Genomic DNA, 14,811 nt, shown 5'->3' on the forward strand with positions numbered 1-14,811 from the left:
TCAGTTCAAAATGTCTCATATCTACTAATCTGAATCTGCAGACAAGTCCAAATGCTTAATGAATGAAGAATCTACTAGACACAAGTTAATAAAGGAACTACCTAGCTACACTGCTGTACCAGTTTCACAATCTGATCATGAATTGAATCACCCGAATCATAGAAGTGGTCATAGAAAACGGAAGGTATTCCGGGCTGCGTGAGTATATATGCATAACCCTGCAGATAATATGCACATAGAATGAAGTTATATTTGCTAGTGCTTTTAGTACATTTATGTCTAGATAACTATCACATACTCTGAGCTATTGATGTTATTAAACTATGAGTTAGTATAGCCACACTAAATATAATTAGATAAACATTCACACGTGTAGTTTCAGTAAAAGGAAATAACTGAGGTGATGCTATAGACAAAACACCACCTAAGCAAAACAAAAAAAACCCAGCAGGTTCTGACAAAAATGACTCTTTAAACTCAAGAGTCAGTACTAACCAAAACCAAAACTAAATAGCAGACTCCAACGAACATAACCAAAACCAAAAATAGTTTCAGCAAACTACACCTAACAACCAAAACAAAGCACAAAAATCTACTAATTGCAGCGAACTTCAACAAACATAACCAAAACCAAAAACAATTTCAAACAAGTACATCCAAATGGTACGTAAAAAGAAACTCAGACAAGTTACAGACATATAAAAGACATAAAGTTAGGGAAGAACCAGTATTTTCAGAAGACATAACCACATCTCAATAAGCTCCACTAACACCTCATAAGACTAAAATCTAAGATACCTGTATTCAAAATCATGTGCCTCTAGGGTAGAACCATATGCATGTAGTGAAAATTAAGGCCAGCATGGTATAACTAAGGTAGAAATGTATAGTTTTACTGATCAGTTAATAAAGTGGGTGGAAAATAAATTACCATTTGAATGGAAAAGAAGTTGGGGATCAGCCTGCTCATTCTAGGATGTTCCACAAATGCCGTTAGTTAACCATGAGATGGCTGAACCCTCACAGTTGCTAGAACTCGGTCCTCATCTGTAAAGAGAACAATACAAGTAAAAGAAAAGCTGAATTACCTAAATTGTCTTCGATTTCTGAAGACAATTCCATTTTCCTTAAAGCCTAAATAAGCTGCAGTTGCTACACAAGTCAAAACTAACATAGCCTAACATGCCTTTTACAATTACAAGTGCTTATCTGAAGGTTTTGAGGTATTGTAGGAATTACTAAGTAAATCTAGGGGAAGATGGATGATAGAAAGACCAAAAAGAATGCTGAAAGCTAGCTCATTTCCGAGGTTATCTAAAACCAAAAAGCTAAGCTACCATCACCAATACAGGTTTACTAATTTGCTTCCTGTCACAACCCTTTTCAGTGAAAACTTCATATTGCATAACTAAACCCATAAACATTTGCATTTGTGGAGGTAAAACAGCAATACCCGAATTAGTACTTTAAGGCTGGTAATTGACTTGAAGAATTAGACAAAAATCCCAACTTCTGATCAACTATGTAAATCTAGTTCATCATATAATGACACTATATACCAAATCTTTTTTATATTACTTGCAACCGTATCGTTGTTTGTCTTCCTCTTCCAGTGAACTAATCATAAACTCTAATCATAAATTTAGATGCATAGCTTAGTTGGATGATCAATAGCAAACCTGTTGTCCAACAGCATATGTTGGTAGCAGTGAACCTCCCCATGATTCAAAGCGATACACATCTAAGTAATTTTTCTGATACAAAAGCAGTAGCAATGGTTCAGATAAAATTTCAAACACTACAATTATTTGCCAACCACATAAACATTATATGTAGTATGTAGTGTCAGCCCCTCACAGATAGACAGATACTGCAGCAGTTGTATTGACACAATGAACGCATATCAAAGACATAACATAACAGATAAGATAGCAAGAAGCAACAGAAAGCAATTGAGTCGTATAAAATCTGAAGCACTCGACTTATTTGTCAAGCAGATCAAGACTATAGATTATGTATTGTCAAACCCACACATAAAGACAGAAGTTAGTATATTGCATGCAGTTGTGCACTTGTATGGACACGGTGGAAGCATATCAAACATACAGCAAGAAAGACAAAAAAGCTAGTCGCAACAATGATGGTACTCAACTTCTCAGTCTAGAGTTGGTACCACTGACACAGATTTACTAGGAAGAAAATAGAAGAGAGAGAACAACAATAAATGAAATAACTTTCATTGGAACTGGACCATTACTTGGGTCCCTGTCTCCAAACTAGTATAAGTTTCAAAGGGGACTAGCATACAATTGAAATTAATTATAGCCTCAAAAAAGGTATTGCCAGCCGAATCACTAGAGAAAAGTTTCCAAAGAATGTAATGGTTACATATTTTCAACATTTGCATCTAATCCATAACACCATTTTGACCACAAATACCATAACACCTAGCCAGCGACCTAAGAAAAATATAAGATTCTTTAGCAATTCAATAAAAATTACCATCACGAATTTGACTCCAAACAGTGAAGGGAGAGGGCATAAGAACACAATGGAAAACTCACCGCCAGTATCACTCTCCCAGATGCAGAGAACATTTCGCCAGCAATATCTATTTCAACAATAGTTTCAGCCCCTACAGCTGGTTGTGAGACACATGCCAGAAAATGGCGAACAACCAGCTTATACAGTCGCTGAAAACAAAAATGAACATAAAATTTAAGAAAGCAACAAACAGAAAATAGATCTTAACTTATATCAAATGAAACTATAATTGAAGAACATGCAATGACCATTATAACACCATTGAATGCTTAGACTACTTACATTGTGATCTTGACTCCATCCTGATTCTCCAGAAGAAAATTTGGTTGGGTGAATAGGTGGATGGGCCTTGTCATCATGTCCACCAATACTAGGGTTTCTCCAAAGCCCAGAAGCAGGGTCCAACAATCGCTGTGCATATGATCCCATCCAGGATGCCCTTGTTGTTCTTGTACAATTGCCAAGCTCAAAGAAATACCGATCCATTACTCACAAAGCTAATAATATATTACTAACATAAGGCAGATAATTAAGATAAAGATTATATGGTGCTACATTTGATAAGGCATAAATTTATAAACCTCAAGAGCAAAGGCAATAAAAATTGAAAAGTATGCTTATGTGTGCCAAAAAAAAGTTTATAAAGAAGAAATTACTAACATGCAAATCAGTATTTGGAGAGAAGCCATCGGTCTCTGTGCGAGGATAACTGATGAAACCAGATTGGTAAAGCTCTTCTGCTACCTAAAATCAATGTCTAAGACAATTAAAAGACCAAAGAAATAATGATCATGACCAAAGAAATATGCAATCAGAGATGTGAAACAGAAAAGTCAGAGACTAATCCTTGGAAACTCACAAAGTCTAATGCTTTTTGTGAATCAGAATTGCATTAATTTAGTTCTTGCTAACTGAGTTGCATCACAAGAAGAAAAGCAGGCAAAAAATGTAGAAAGCTATGACTGAACATAACACAAGAACTCCATACAGCACAAGGAAAAAGCCAATCATTCAAATTTCATCCAAGGCAAGCACACAGCCAATACAGCCAATACTTCTATATACATTTATATATGTTACAAGCATCTTAATTTCTGTAATACACACACACACACCTAAACCTGCTCGGCTCAAACAAGATGCTTAATTTGTGGTCTTAAGTTTTCCCATTCAGAACCCACTAAGAAGAATCTGAGACCATAAGAAGGCAAAAGAAATTTGATAGACCGAGTCTCCTAGTTAATCACCTTCCCATGTTAATGAGAATACAATTAAACAAAAAGACATGAAAAGACTATGAAGAGTTAGGTCCATATGAGCAACTCATATGTATTCTAATTCTTTTTCTCGATTATACATTTGATTAAATTACGCATACCTCGTCGAGAATGAACTCAGAAACTGAAAAGCATTTAAACCAAAATGTAGACAGTAGCACTATCTTTTTTTCAGAAACGTATGGATTTCACTACAGAGCGAGAAGATTACCAGTGCAGTCTAGTAAATCTACTGAAAATTGAGTCTGACACTAGCTTGCTGATTGAGTCTTTTGTGCCATTCTAGATGAATCAGCAAAGACAAAAGGATCAGAACAAATGCATATGTATTTCAATCTCAAGAAATACTCACACTCAGCCCAAACCCATCAAATACCCATCTCAATTCTTAACTTTCCGTAAACCAATATCAAGACAGATATGAAAATATAGAGACTCAAACCCAGTTATGCAGTGCTGCTAAAACTAAAACTAAAACGAAACTAAACAATGGAAAGCAAACCCATTACAGATACTATAGATAGTTAAAGCTCTGTTTTGATCAATAGCAATACACACGAACCCTCAAACACAACCCAGAAAACCCAGAACAATCGCATCAAAATTGATAAAGAAAAGCATGGGAAGAATTGAAGAACTTTCAAGTATAATAAACAAATAACCATAGATCGCCCAAATTAGTGATCGAAAAACGAAAAACTCAACCATAGAACCCTAGATTCACAGTGTAAGTGAATAAAATTGTACCTTGATTTGGCCAGAGAAAAAAACCAATGAGCAAGACGGCCAAAGTTCTCAACTTTCTCCAAAGGCTCCATGGACGGAGTTCTCAGGAAGCATCTCAAGGCCGTGGCGGCAACAGACTATTCAACTTGGCCGCTGGCGAAGGCTTCGAATCCAAGGCCATATAGAGGAGATCTGAAGGCGGAGACTCGTTCTCCTTGGTGGCTATATGCTTTCACGGAGGCTTGCCAGACCCTACTGGGGCGGCTCCATCGTCTCCCGTAAGAAATTGTGGCGCAGATAGACTTCATCTCCGTCAATTTCAGAGAGAGACGGAGAGGATTGTAGAGAGAGAATGTGAGATTCGGAGACACAGACAGAGGGAGAGGGAGAGGGAGAGTAGGGTTTGGAAAGACAAGGGAGCGAGAGAGAAGGAGAAGAGAGTTGGTAGATCTTCTACTGAAGTGACCAGATTTGATAGAAATATGATGAAGAAGTTCAATCTTAGCCAACAAAGAATCGAGAGAGTGAGAATCGAGATCTGAGAGAGCTGAGTGAGAAGGAGAGAGGGCTCGTGTTTGAGTTTTCCTCACGGTTTCTAGGTCGAGCTGAGAGAGCCCGAGTGAGAAGGAGAGAGAATGAGTGAAGGGTCGAGGTCGATCTCTATAAGCACAGGTCAAAATAATTAGAAAATTTTAAAAGAAGCTCCACACTCGGACAACATTTAAATGTTGTCTGAATGTCACAATATTTTCTAGTCAACTAGGGCTTGGTTATTTGAGAGGGAAAAGTACCAAATCAATTTTTGGATATCCCTCCAAATTTGAGATAGGAAATCATCACCTTCTACAACTACATAAATGTGTTGTCTGAATGCTCACCATTTATCCAAATTTGAGATAGGAAATCACCACCTTCTACAACTACACAAATGTGTTGTCTGAATGCTCACCATTTTTCCAAATTAAACCAGTATGGTTTTAGTGTATATTCAGACGACAGAAAAAAAATTATGTCGTCTGAAAAACTCAGACGACATAAAACAAAACTTATGTCGTCTGAAGTGTGTCGTCTGAAGGCCTTTTTGGCATAGTGAATACAGATAGGGCGTCCTGCTAGTGTAACTTAAGCTCTTGCTGCTGTAGGGGCTGGTTTCTCTTTGTTGAACCACTATTAAGCAAGTACGCAAGTAGTATTTGATGATTAATATCAGATTTTAATAATAATAATAATAATAATAATAATAATAAATAGTGCCGATATGTGTATTTTCACTATTTTGAAGACAAACAAGCACAGCTCATTAACTTGCTAAACTTGAAGGATGAGGAAGAAATAATTTTGGAATGCTAATATTAAACAAAATGAATAAATGATCAAGCCAGTTAGCCAGCTGCTGTTTTATTCAAGATATATCAAGGAGCCCAGGACCATAAGGAAGTAGCACATGAACTCATTCAATTAAAATCTCAAGGCTTTTGTCATTTCCCCAGCGTTCGGAGAACAGTGTGTAGTAAAAATTCCAATCAGGATGGTCCGGTGAAATCGCAGGCTGACCAAACGGGTTGTCCTTCACATAAAGCTGAACATCCTTTGCTACTGCAAGTCCATCCAAAAACTTTCCAAGCTATCTCTTTGGATCTATTAATACACGGTCATAAAGCAGCTATTAGCTAAAACAACTAATTCAAATATACAACTTTGATCATGCTTATAGTTTCCCAGAAATCAAACAGATCACTCGATCTCCTTTTGGATATAAAGTAAAACTTTAAATACAACGATTCTCGATATTACCTAATGCATTGTCATGGACATTGTCAGCTGTGTAGGAGTCAAGGAATATCCGTGTGTGAGGCTGTTACATGAACCAAACAGATACAGTTTCTCACTATAAATAATACTTGACATCATGAAAAGTCCCATACAGAATAAACTGAGAAGACAGAACATAAGAATGGAAGAAATTAATTCATTACGGGATTGAGTAGGGCCTTGCAAGGCTTAGGATGGCAAAAATCTCCAGTGGGGCGGAGCTCCATTGGATACCCGCCCCTAATGGAGGGAGAATTTGCAGACAAATGGGGAATGTGGATGGGGATCCCCAATCCCCGCTATCTAAGATGAGGGATGGGGCGTGGATGGTAATGTGATCTCCATCCTCAAACCCGCCTCAATAATATATACATATATTAATTTATATATATATATATATATATTATAAAAATTAAATAAATCACAAATATATATATTTACTACTTTACTTTAATGGCTACACTTTTACTTTAATGGTGTTTTGACTTTTGCACTCACTAATTATGATTAATGAATTTAATCATGTTTTAATTTTATTTGTTGTAGATTTTGATTTTAAAAAAGACAATGTGAGAAAAAATTATCTTATTTATTAAATTCTTATTGGAGATTTGGGGCGGGTTTGGAGGCTTAGTCCCCAGAGGGGATGAGAACGGGGAATCTCTAATATATTTTTATTGGGATTGGGGCGGGGATGGGGGTGGAGAATGACTCCGGGGATGGAGATGGTATTGTAATCCTCATCTCCAACCCGCCCCATTGCCATCCCTACTTACCATCAATCAACAGTGTGTCGGATTCAGAATACTGCCAATCAAGATATTTCCACAATTCCTTCAGTTCTTTAAGAAACAAGGGCTTCGATCTATTCTCTACCAACTTGAACCCGGTTTCAGTGCATTCAACTTGATCCTATTGAAGATTAACAAAAAGGAAATTGACAGTTATAGTATCGATTTATATCATCCAGTATACTAGTGAGTTCCATATATCTCTAAATTAAGATATTTAAAGTTAGTTGAGTGTGCCCAAACAAATGACAGCCTGTTTCTCAGTCTTCCCATCATACACTCCGAGATATCATCAACATTTTCCTGTTAATCATTCACATTATAGGGTCAAAACAAAATGAAAAGGTCCCATGATAATAAATCTTACTTATCTGAACTACGAAGAATATAACTCTCGAGGCTAGGTAAGAACATGAATAAAAGGATAAGTAATTAGATCACTAACTCTTGGGCAGAAGACTATATTGCCAATTTCAAATCTTTCAAAACAGAATTGCATGAACCCCTCTGCAAAAGGTCTTTTAAAAACTGTCCCACCAAGAAAAGAAGCGTCAAATTAAAATGAACACGAAATGTGAAAGGAAATATTGCTGAACCAATCATTTAAGAAATTATAGTTTGTACTTACGAGTTATGTACCTAGATGATTTCCATATCTGCCATCAGGACTACGATCACTTGGAATTCTGGCCTGACTGTCGTGCCGGTAAACCCTGTTGATTAAACACCCATGGAGATTGAAAACAAGAAGCTTCTTTCTTGGTCCTAAATTCAGCTTCTGTAGTGAAAGGCCACAATGGCTTCCAGTGTCTTCGTTATCGCAGTCATTGCCATCACTGCGACAGGAAACACTATCATAGTCACCATGCATCATCATCCCCATTAACAGAGATAATAACCTTCTTCCCAATAAGACATTTTCCAGCCATTTATGATATAAGAATAATGAGCTAGCTATCAACTCTGACAAGTACCAAAGGTCTTGGTTGATTTATATAGCTAATGCCTGCTGGCTTTTTAACTTCTGGAATTACAGAAAGCAGATTTAATTTGTTTCAGCTCCTTGAACCAAAAAGAGCCGCCACTTATGATTAATTTGTTCAATTGATTTATTTTATGGTATTGGCTTTTGAGCATCCTTTTAGTCCTGTATTGGCTATTATTTAATAGATGGATTTCCAAGGATCATGAATATGGAATATGAACAGACCAAACCAAGCTTTCGTTGTTAACAGTACTGATAATTAATCACAAGTTATCTATGTATACATTGTATTCAAACCAAGCATTAATTCCTCTTCTGTATTCAAAGCTAGGTAACTAGCATTCTGGCCTCATATGTTATTTAACATGCATGTATACATAGATAACTTGTGAGCTGAAAGATGAGACTGACTTTCAGAATAAAGCAAAAAACCATCAATTCTATACTTTACAAAAACAAATTAAGGGGTCTTAATATTATAATAAATTCCATAGTATATAAAAAACAAGACAGATTGATGAATACCAAAAGTGAGTAGGCTGCATATATAGTCCTTGCACCAATATGAGTCTAAATAACTTTCCCTTCGGTGATTTCAGTAATTATTTGTCTACGTACAAATGTCAAGAGAAAGAAGAAAAATGAAACTATCTATAAATTACTAGAACACAATGGAAAAGCACACAAGCATCTGGAATAAATCACATTAAAACCAGTTGAGTATAAATTCTTTTGAATACATAAAAAATACCAAGGCCAGGCATGGATGTAGGGGTGGGCTGCAGCACACCCCAACATTTTGGGGGGAAAAAATTATTATATATATGTATGATTAAGATATGTTGTAGTCTGCAAATAACAAGTAGACAACTAGACAAAGAAAATTTTTCTCCTCTCTCTCCTCTTTTTCAGTTTTCTGTCTCCTCCTCTCTCTACCCGGTTTTGCATTTCTCATACTCAACTCTCACTTCTCTAATTCTCTTTACACATCATTATTATAGGGGTCGGTCTCTCTTCTTTCCTGCACTGATTCTCATTCTCTCAACCTTGCGAAGGAATTACACTTTAACTTCTCTTCTATAATGAAATTTTTGATGAAATTAGAATGTATGTTAGAATTTGAGTATTTATCGATTTCTTGATATAAGTAATTAAATCTATTGATCCCTAATAATTTAGCCCACCTCAAATTTAATTCCTGGTTCTGTGCTTGACCAAGGCATTATAGGAAGATGAATTCCCAGCAAGTACAACAAGAAACCCTGAATCCAGTTACCAAGCTCAAACTCAATCTTAACAAGCTTGTTGCTTTCCAAGTTTCCGGAGAACATGCATGGGAGTAAAACTTCTGGTCAGGATGGCGAGATAAAATTGCAGGTTGTCCATTCAATGGGTTGCCTTCACATAATGCTGAACATCATATCAATGGCAATTGCAAGATAATTCAAACAGTCTCCCAGTTCTCCCTTTCGATCTGTTCTGAAGTTAAAAGACCATTTATTAGCTCCAACAATTAGAGTATAAACTCATTTGGCATAGCTTCTACAACTTAAAAAGTGTTTTGTCAAAAACAGTAACAAATGAATTCTAAGTTAATAGCTAGAAGATTTCTTTTCGCAGGAGCACTAATGCATTATCGATATCGTTGTCAGCACTGCAGGGATCCGGGAATACCCCCGTGTACGGCTGCAGTGACATGACACAAATTAGGTACTACTTCAGAAAGATCGAAAAGGGGCACAAAATAAACAGATAAGGGTAAACTTTGATGATGTATATTACAGGGTTGAGTAGAGCCTTGTAAGGAAATCATCAATCAAGAGCGTATTAGATTCAGAATACTTCCCACCAAACCGATCTCAAACTTTGCCGAGTTCTTTGAAAAATAGAGGCTGCCATCTGTTTTCCAAGGACTTGAACGCAGAATAAGTACATTCACATTGATCCTATATTCCTATAAAAGAGTACATCAAATTAATGCAACCAAAGGGTGAACATCAGTTTCCATAACTTATTGAAATAGTATGATGGATTAAACTCAGTTTAATTTACTCCCCTAAACTTTGGGCCTAAAATCAGATTGGTCCCTCTTTCTGAAAATCGATCTTATACTTTTGTTCGAAACATGACGCCATGTGCTGAATTGGAACCAACATAGGAGCCCACTTTTCAGATTTTAAACCCTACAAGGAGGGCAAAATAGACTTTTCTAATTTTTTCTCTCTTAATTCTGTCTTCTTCTCTCTCTCTCCCATTCTCTATATCGACGACCACGCTTCCACCTCCACCTCCCTTCGATCTGAAGCTCCACACCACGCCATCTCGTTCCTCGTCCTCCTTCTCGATCGAAATCAACGGTGTAGGCACAAGCTTCTGTAACTTCTCTCTATCTCCCCAAACCCGATTGAAGCCCTAATCTCTCACTTTCGCCCAATTCGGAGCTGGAGGCCGACGGGCCGGAAAGATAACCTCCGACCGGCGCACCCGCGCCAAACCTTTCGTCTCATCCTCCCTGACGTCCCCATGGTATGAGTTTGTCTAATCGTTGATCAAGGAGAGAGAATTGAAGCCTGAAGCTTCGGGGTTTTGCGGTAAAGTTTTGATGTGTTTTCCAGCGACTACGGCGATCATCAGCAATGCATGAGGTACAAAAATCGATCTCTTCTTCACGTTCTACATGATAGTATACATGGTTTTCGATTGCTTAAGTTATGAACGAATTGGTTTTTGGTTGCTTTCGGTGCCGACGGAGCTCACTGTGCACGATGGTTTTCTAGGATTTTTCTGGCAGCTGTTCAGGAGGTTCTGGGCTTGTATCTGGCATTTTGGAGCGTGATAAATGCCTGGTTGGGCTTGTGAATTCAAGTTATACTATGAATCTTGAATTATGAATTGATTAGCTGATTGTGATTATTGATTTGGTTGCTGTCAATCTTTCCAAGGTCGACGGCAAGGTAGCGGAGCTTCTTGGAGAGGCAGAAGGCGGGGAGTGTGGTGGAGGAGCTCAGAGGTGACGTGGAGATTGGAGAGCGAGGCCATTGATGGATCGGAGGTGGCACAGTCAACTTGCCGGTGGTCAACGTGCAAATAGAGGAAAAAAAATAGATTAAATTAGAAATGTCTATTTTGCCCTCCTGGGGGGTTTAAAGTCTGAAAAGTGGGCCCCTATGTCGGCTCCAACTCAGCACATGACGTCATGTTTTGAGCAAAATTCAAATTTTGGACTCGGGTGATGTCATTTGAGAGTATAGGGACAATCGTAATCGATTTTTAGAAAGAGAGACCAATCTGATTTTAGGCCCAAAGTTCAAGGGAGTATACTAAATTTTTTCCTAGTATGATCTATACTCCATGGTCCATCAACATTATGGAAATAGTAACTTACCCACACAAAGAAGAGTCTACTTCTCACTCCTACCATTACACAATCCAATACTCAATAAACGTACATTTTCCTTGTTAATCAATAATTCAATATGAAGGAAAAAACAACATTTAATGCATCAGAAAAAATCATAATATAGGTAAAGGATGGTGGAAAATTCTAGTGTATGTTGACGTATGCCATATATCAATTTTTTAAAATATTTTAGACCGTTGGATATAAATAAAATGTGAATATATCTAACGGTCTAGAATATTCATTAATGGTAACCTACTTACCCGTTAGCTTGTATAATTTTTTTTTTTTTCAAAATTCTGAATCATATCCAGAAATTTTTTTTTTTTTGAAATAATCATATCCACAATTAGAAAACCCTAAATTGAGAAGGGGAAGGAACTCGTCCAGATTTGTTCTGGTACAAATTTTTCTTTTTTCAAAGGAAAAACCCTAAAGTGAAGAGGAGAAAACGAGAGGAATGAGGAAGAAAGCAAAAACAGAAAGAAATCTGTTTCCCTCGTCTTGTCATCCTCAAGTAACCTTCTTTGCTTCAATTTCGTGTTCAATTTATTTATAATTCAATTTCCTCTTGTATCTAGTTTCAATTTTTTTTTTTGTGTTTGTGTATGTATGGTGAAATTTTATGTAGTTATATTGCTAGGGAAGTTGAGGCATTTTGTGAATCGGTTACTTTTCTTAATTGCAGTGCTTTACAGATGAAACTAAGACACATGGCCATGGTGCCCAGTCTGCACTCCTTGCTCTTGCTCGTTCTGGAAAGAGAATTGGTCGTATGGGTAACTTTTCTAGATGATAATGATCAGTTCTTGCTTCTAGATTGAAGAATAAGACATCTTGGTGGCTTCCTAGTTCATGTATATCAGGGGCCTCAGCTTGTTTTTTTTTTCCCCTTATTTCTTTCAAGTTAGAGGCCATGGCTTCTGCTAGTGGACATCATAGTCCCATCCTTGGGGGACATAGAACTTATTGACCTCATGTTTATATCAAATATAGGGGCAGATAAAAGAATATCTATTATTGCGAGATAATAGCACACTGATCTATTATCTTCCTAGGTGTCTGGCTAAAGGTTAGAAAGCTCGTTAATTTTGTATTTTTGTAATAGATTAATGATGCTGATTGGCAGGCTTTTGTAGTTTAGGACTCACTGCCTAGTATGTTATAGTGTCAGTTGAGCATTTATAGCTGCTTAAACGACATCTCTTTCTTTTGCCAACTTCTTGTAGGGTTCTTTGTATTATGCTTTTTGATTAGTGATGTTGTGAACGGTATCTGAGAATAATAAACAAGCTAGAATGATAATGGTTGTGTTTATATATTTGGTAAATTTATACTATTGTTTGGTTGGAAGTTGTTTCATTAGTATATGATTTCTAATATGTACGTAGGTGATCTATTGAAACTAGCATTGTTAATGACATGAGTATTTTAATCTTCTTGCTAGAAAATTAGTAAGTCCAAACATAATGTCAATTGATTGTGGTTTGTTAATACTTGGGTGATCTTTTCTTTGTTTTAGGCATGGATGGATGATGGATCGTATGAATCTTCAATGCCTGATATTGTTTCACAGATGGATGGATGATGAATATAGTTATATATCTGTTGCTGGGGCTTGTATATTATGTTGTCACACCTTTACTAGCTTCTTCCATTTATTCTTATCTTCTTTGTTTTTGCCTACGTGATTTTCCATCACCAGGTGGGTTATACTACTTCTCAGTCAGACTCAAAATTTTGGTCTATCATTCTCTGCTTATCTCATTGTTTACGTGTCACTCATCATTTTTGTCCCCTTGTTGCTAGATTATTAATGTCACTCATCCTCGTGCTTAACTTAAGGATGCTTATGTACATCCTGACTTCAAGGGAGGGGAGATGTACAAATTAACCTGAAGCCATTTACGAAGAAGAGAGAAATCCTCTTGTTCCTACAAGCAGGACATCTAAAAAGGCATCTCAAACGGGTAGCAAACATGAGTCTAAAGGCTCTAAAGGACCGTTTTTGAGATCTTAGGAAACCCCTTCTTTTACTCTATACCTTTAAATGTTAGTGTTCTGTTTTTTACATGTTCTTGTAAAAGCACCAGAATCATATCATATTGACATATTCCTCCTCTTGTCTATAATAGGAAATATAATGTACTTGAAAATCATTGATCATGTACACCATCAAGTGAGAAAGTAATTTTACATGTTTACTAACTTCTTAAGAGAATAGTGGTGATCAGTAATTCTCTCAAGTTACCTAAGCCAGCTTTTGTTGACAAGAAGATAAGACCAATATTTGTTTTTACTTTATTAAATATAATATCATAATAAAGAGAATATTTTGAATGAGGCGGTCTTGTCACGTATAAAACAATAAATGAGTACTTAGTATGGTAATTTTTTTTTTAAGTACACATGTCAAATTATAAGTGGATAACATGTTGACCTGTACAACAGGTTTCACCAACTAATTTAATTTAATATATATTTATTGCAAAGTTGATGTATGACAAAGGCACCTTAGACTTCCCCAAGGATGGTAAATAGTATGCAGTACTAACTGTTGGGCAGTACCGTACTCCATATTGCCACATCAAATCTGTCACGGAAGAATTGTCTAAACTCCAAAAGAAAAGGTCTTCTATATACTAGCCCATAAAGGAAGAGTGTCAGAGTCAGACTAGCTAATGTAAATGTGAAATTATTCCAAGTATGATAGTTTGTATCTCAAGCTCAATAGTTAATCCACCTAGATAATTTTCATAGCTGCCATCAACAACACGATTACTAGGAATCTCAGCCTTGGTTGAAATAAAAACCTATGGACTAGCACCCCCTAGAGACCAAGAAGCTTCTTTCTTCTGGGTCCTAAATTCAACTTCTCTCTAGCTAGGGAAAGTCGACAGTTGCTTTCAGGGCCTTCATTATCATAATCTTCATTATCATAGTCATGATAACCAATACAAGATTAAAAAGGCTTTGCTTGGGACTCGTTGCTGACTGCTAATGAGCCAATGCATAGACTGCATTGTCATTCAGTACTAGTCCCCATGAAGTACCATGTTGACAAAGGAAATGGATTGCACAGTTGGTGCTTGTTTTTGCTTTTGTTCAGTAGTACAAATTCAAGGGTTCACATTAAAGATCTGTCTCCGATAAAATATGCAAAAAATTCACCATTCTTTGCTAGAATGTGGTATCTTGTAGATCCTAGAAGGAGCCTAGAGGGGGTGAATAGGCTCACAACCAATTTTTTCGTTCAAAAACTTTCTTAGGGATTGC

The 14,811-nt window shown here is 36.7% G+C and overlaps 1 protein-coding gene and 1 long non-coding RNA gene across 3 annotated transcripts; one reads left to right on the forward strand and one right to left on the reverse strand.

Moving 5' to 3' along the window:
* Positions 1 to 7,127: 7,127 nt before the first annotated feature.
* On the reverse strand, positions 7,128 to 8,033 carry LOC112194212. The gene is made up of 4 exons (XM_024334458.1): positions 7,790 to 8,033; positions 7,596 to 7,678; positions 7,388 to 7,453; positions 7,128 to 7,271 (listed from the first exon to the last, which is right to left on the reverse strand). Exons 1-4 carry the CDS (start codon positions 8,031 to 8,033, stop codon positions 7,128 to 7,130), a joined length of 537 nt encoding a protein of 178 aa, XP_024190226.1.
* Positions 8,034 to 11,948: 3,915 nt separating this feature from the next.
* On the forward strand, positions 11,949 to 13,657 carry LOC121052116. Of its 2 annotated transcripts, XR_005808039.1 has the most exons (4): positions 11,949 to 12,052; positions 12,224 to 12,314; positions 13,058 to 13,240; positions 13,345 to 13,657. It is a non-coding gene; the product is annotated as an uncharacterized LOC121052116 (long non-coding RNA). The 2 variants fall into 2 exon arrangements; XR_005808038.1 differs by lacking the exon at positions 13,345 to 13,657 and having other exon boundaries at positions 13,058 to 13,331.
* Positions 13,658 to 14,811: the final 1,154 nt, after the last annotated feature.

Source organism: Rosa chinensis, chromosome 3 (genome assembly GCF_002994745.2).
Source record: "Rosa chinensis cultivar Old Blush chromosome 3, RchiOBHm-V2, whole genome shotgun sequence".
Taxonomy (NCBI): domain Eukaryota; kingdom Viridiplantae; phylum Streptophyta; class Magnoliopsida; order Rosales; family Rosaceae; genus Rosa; species Rosa chinensis.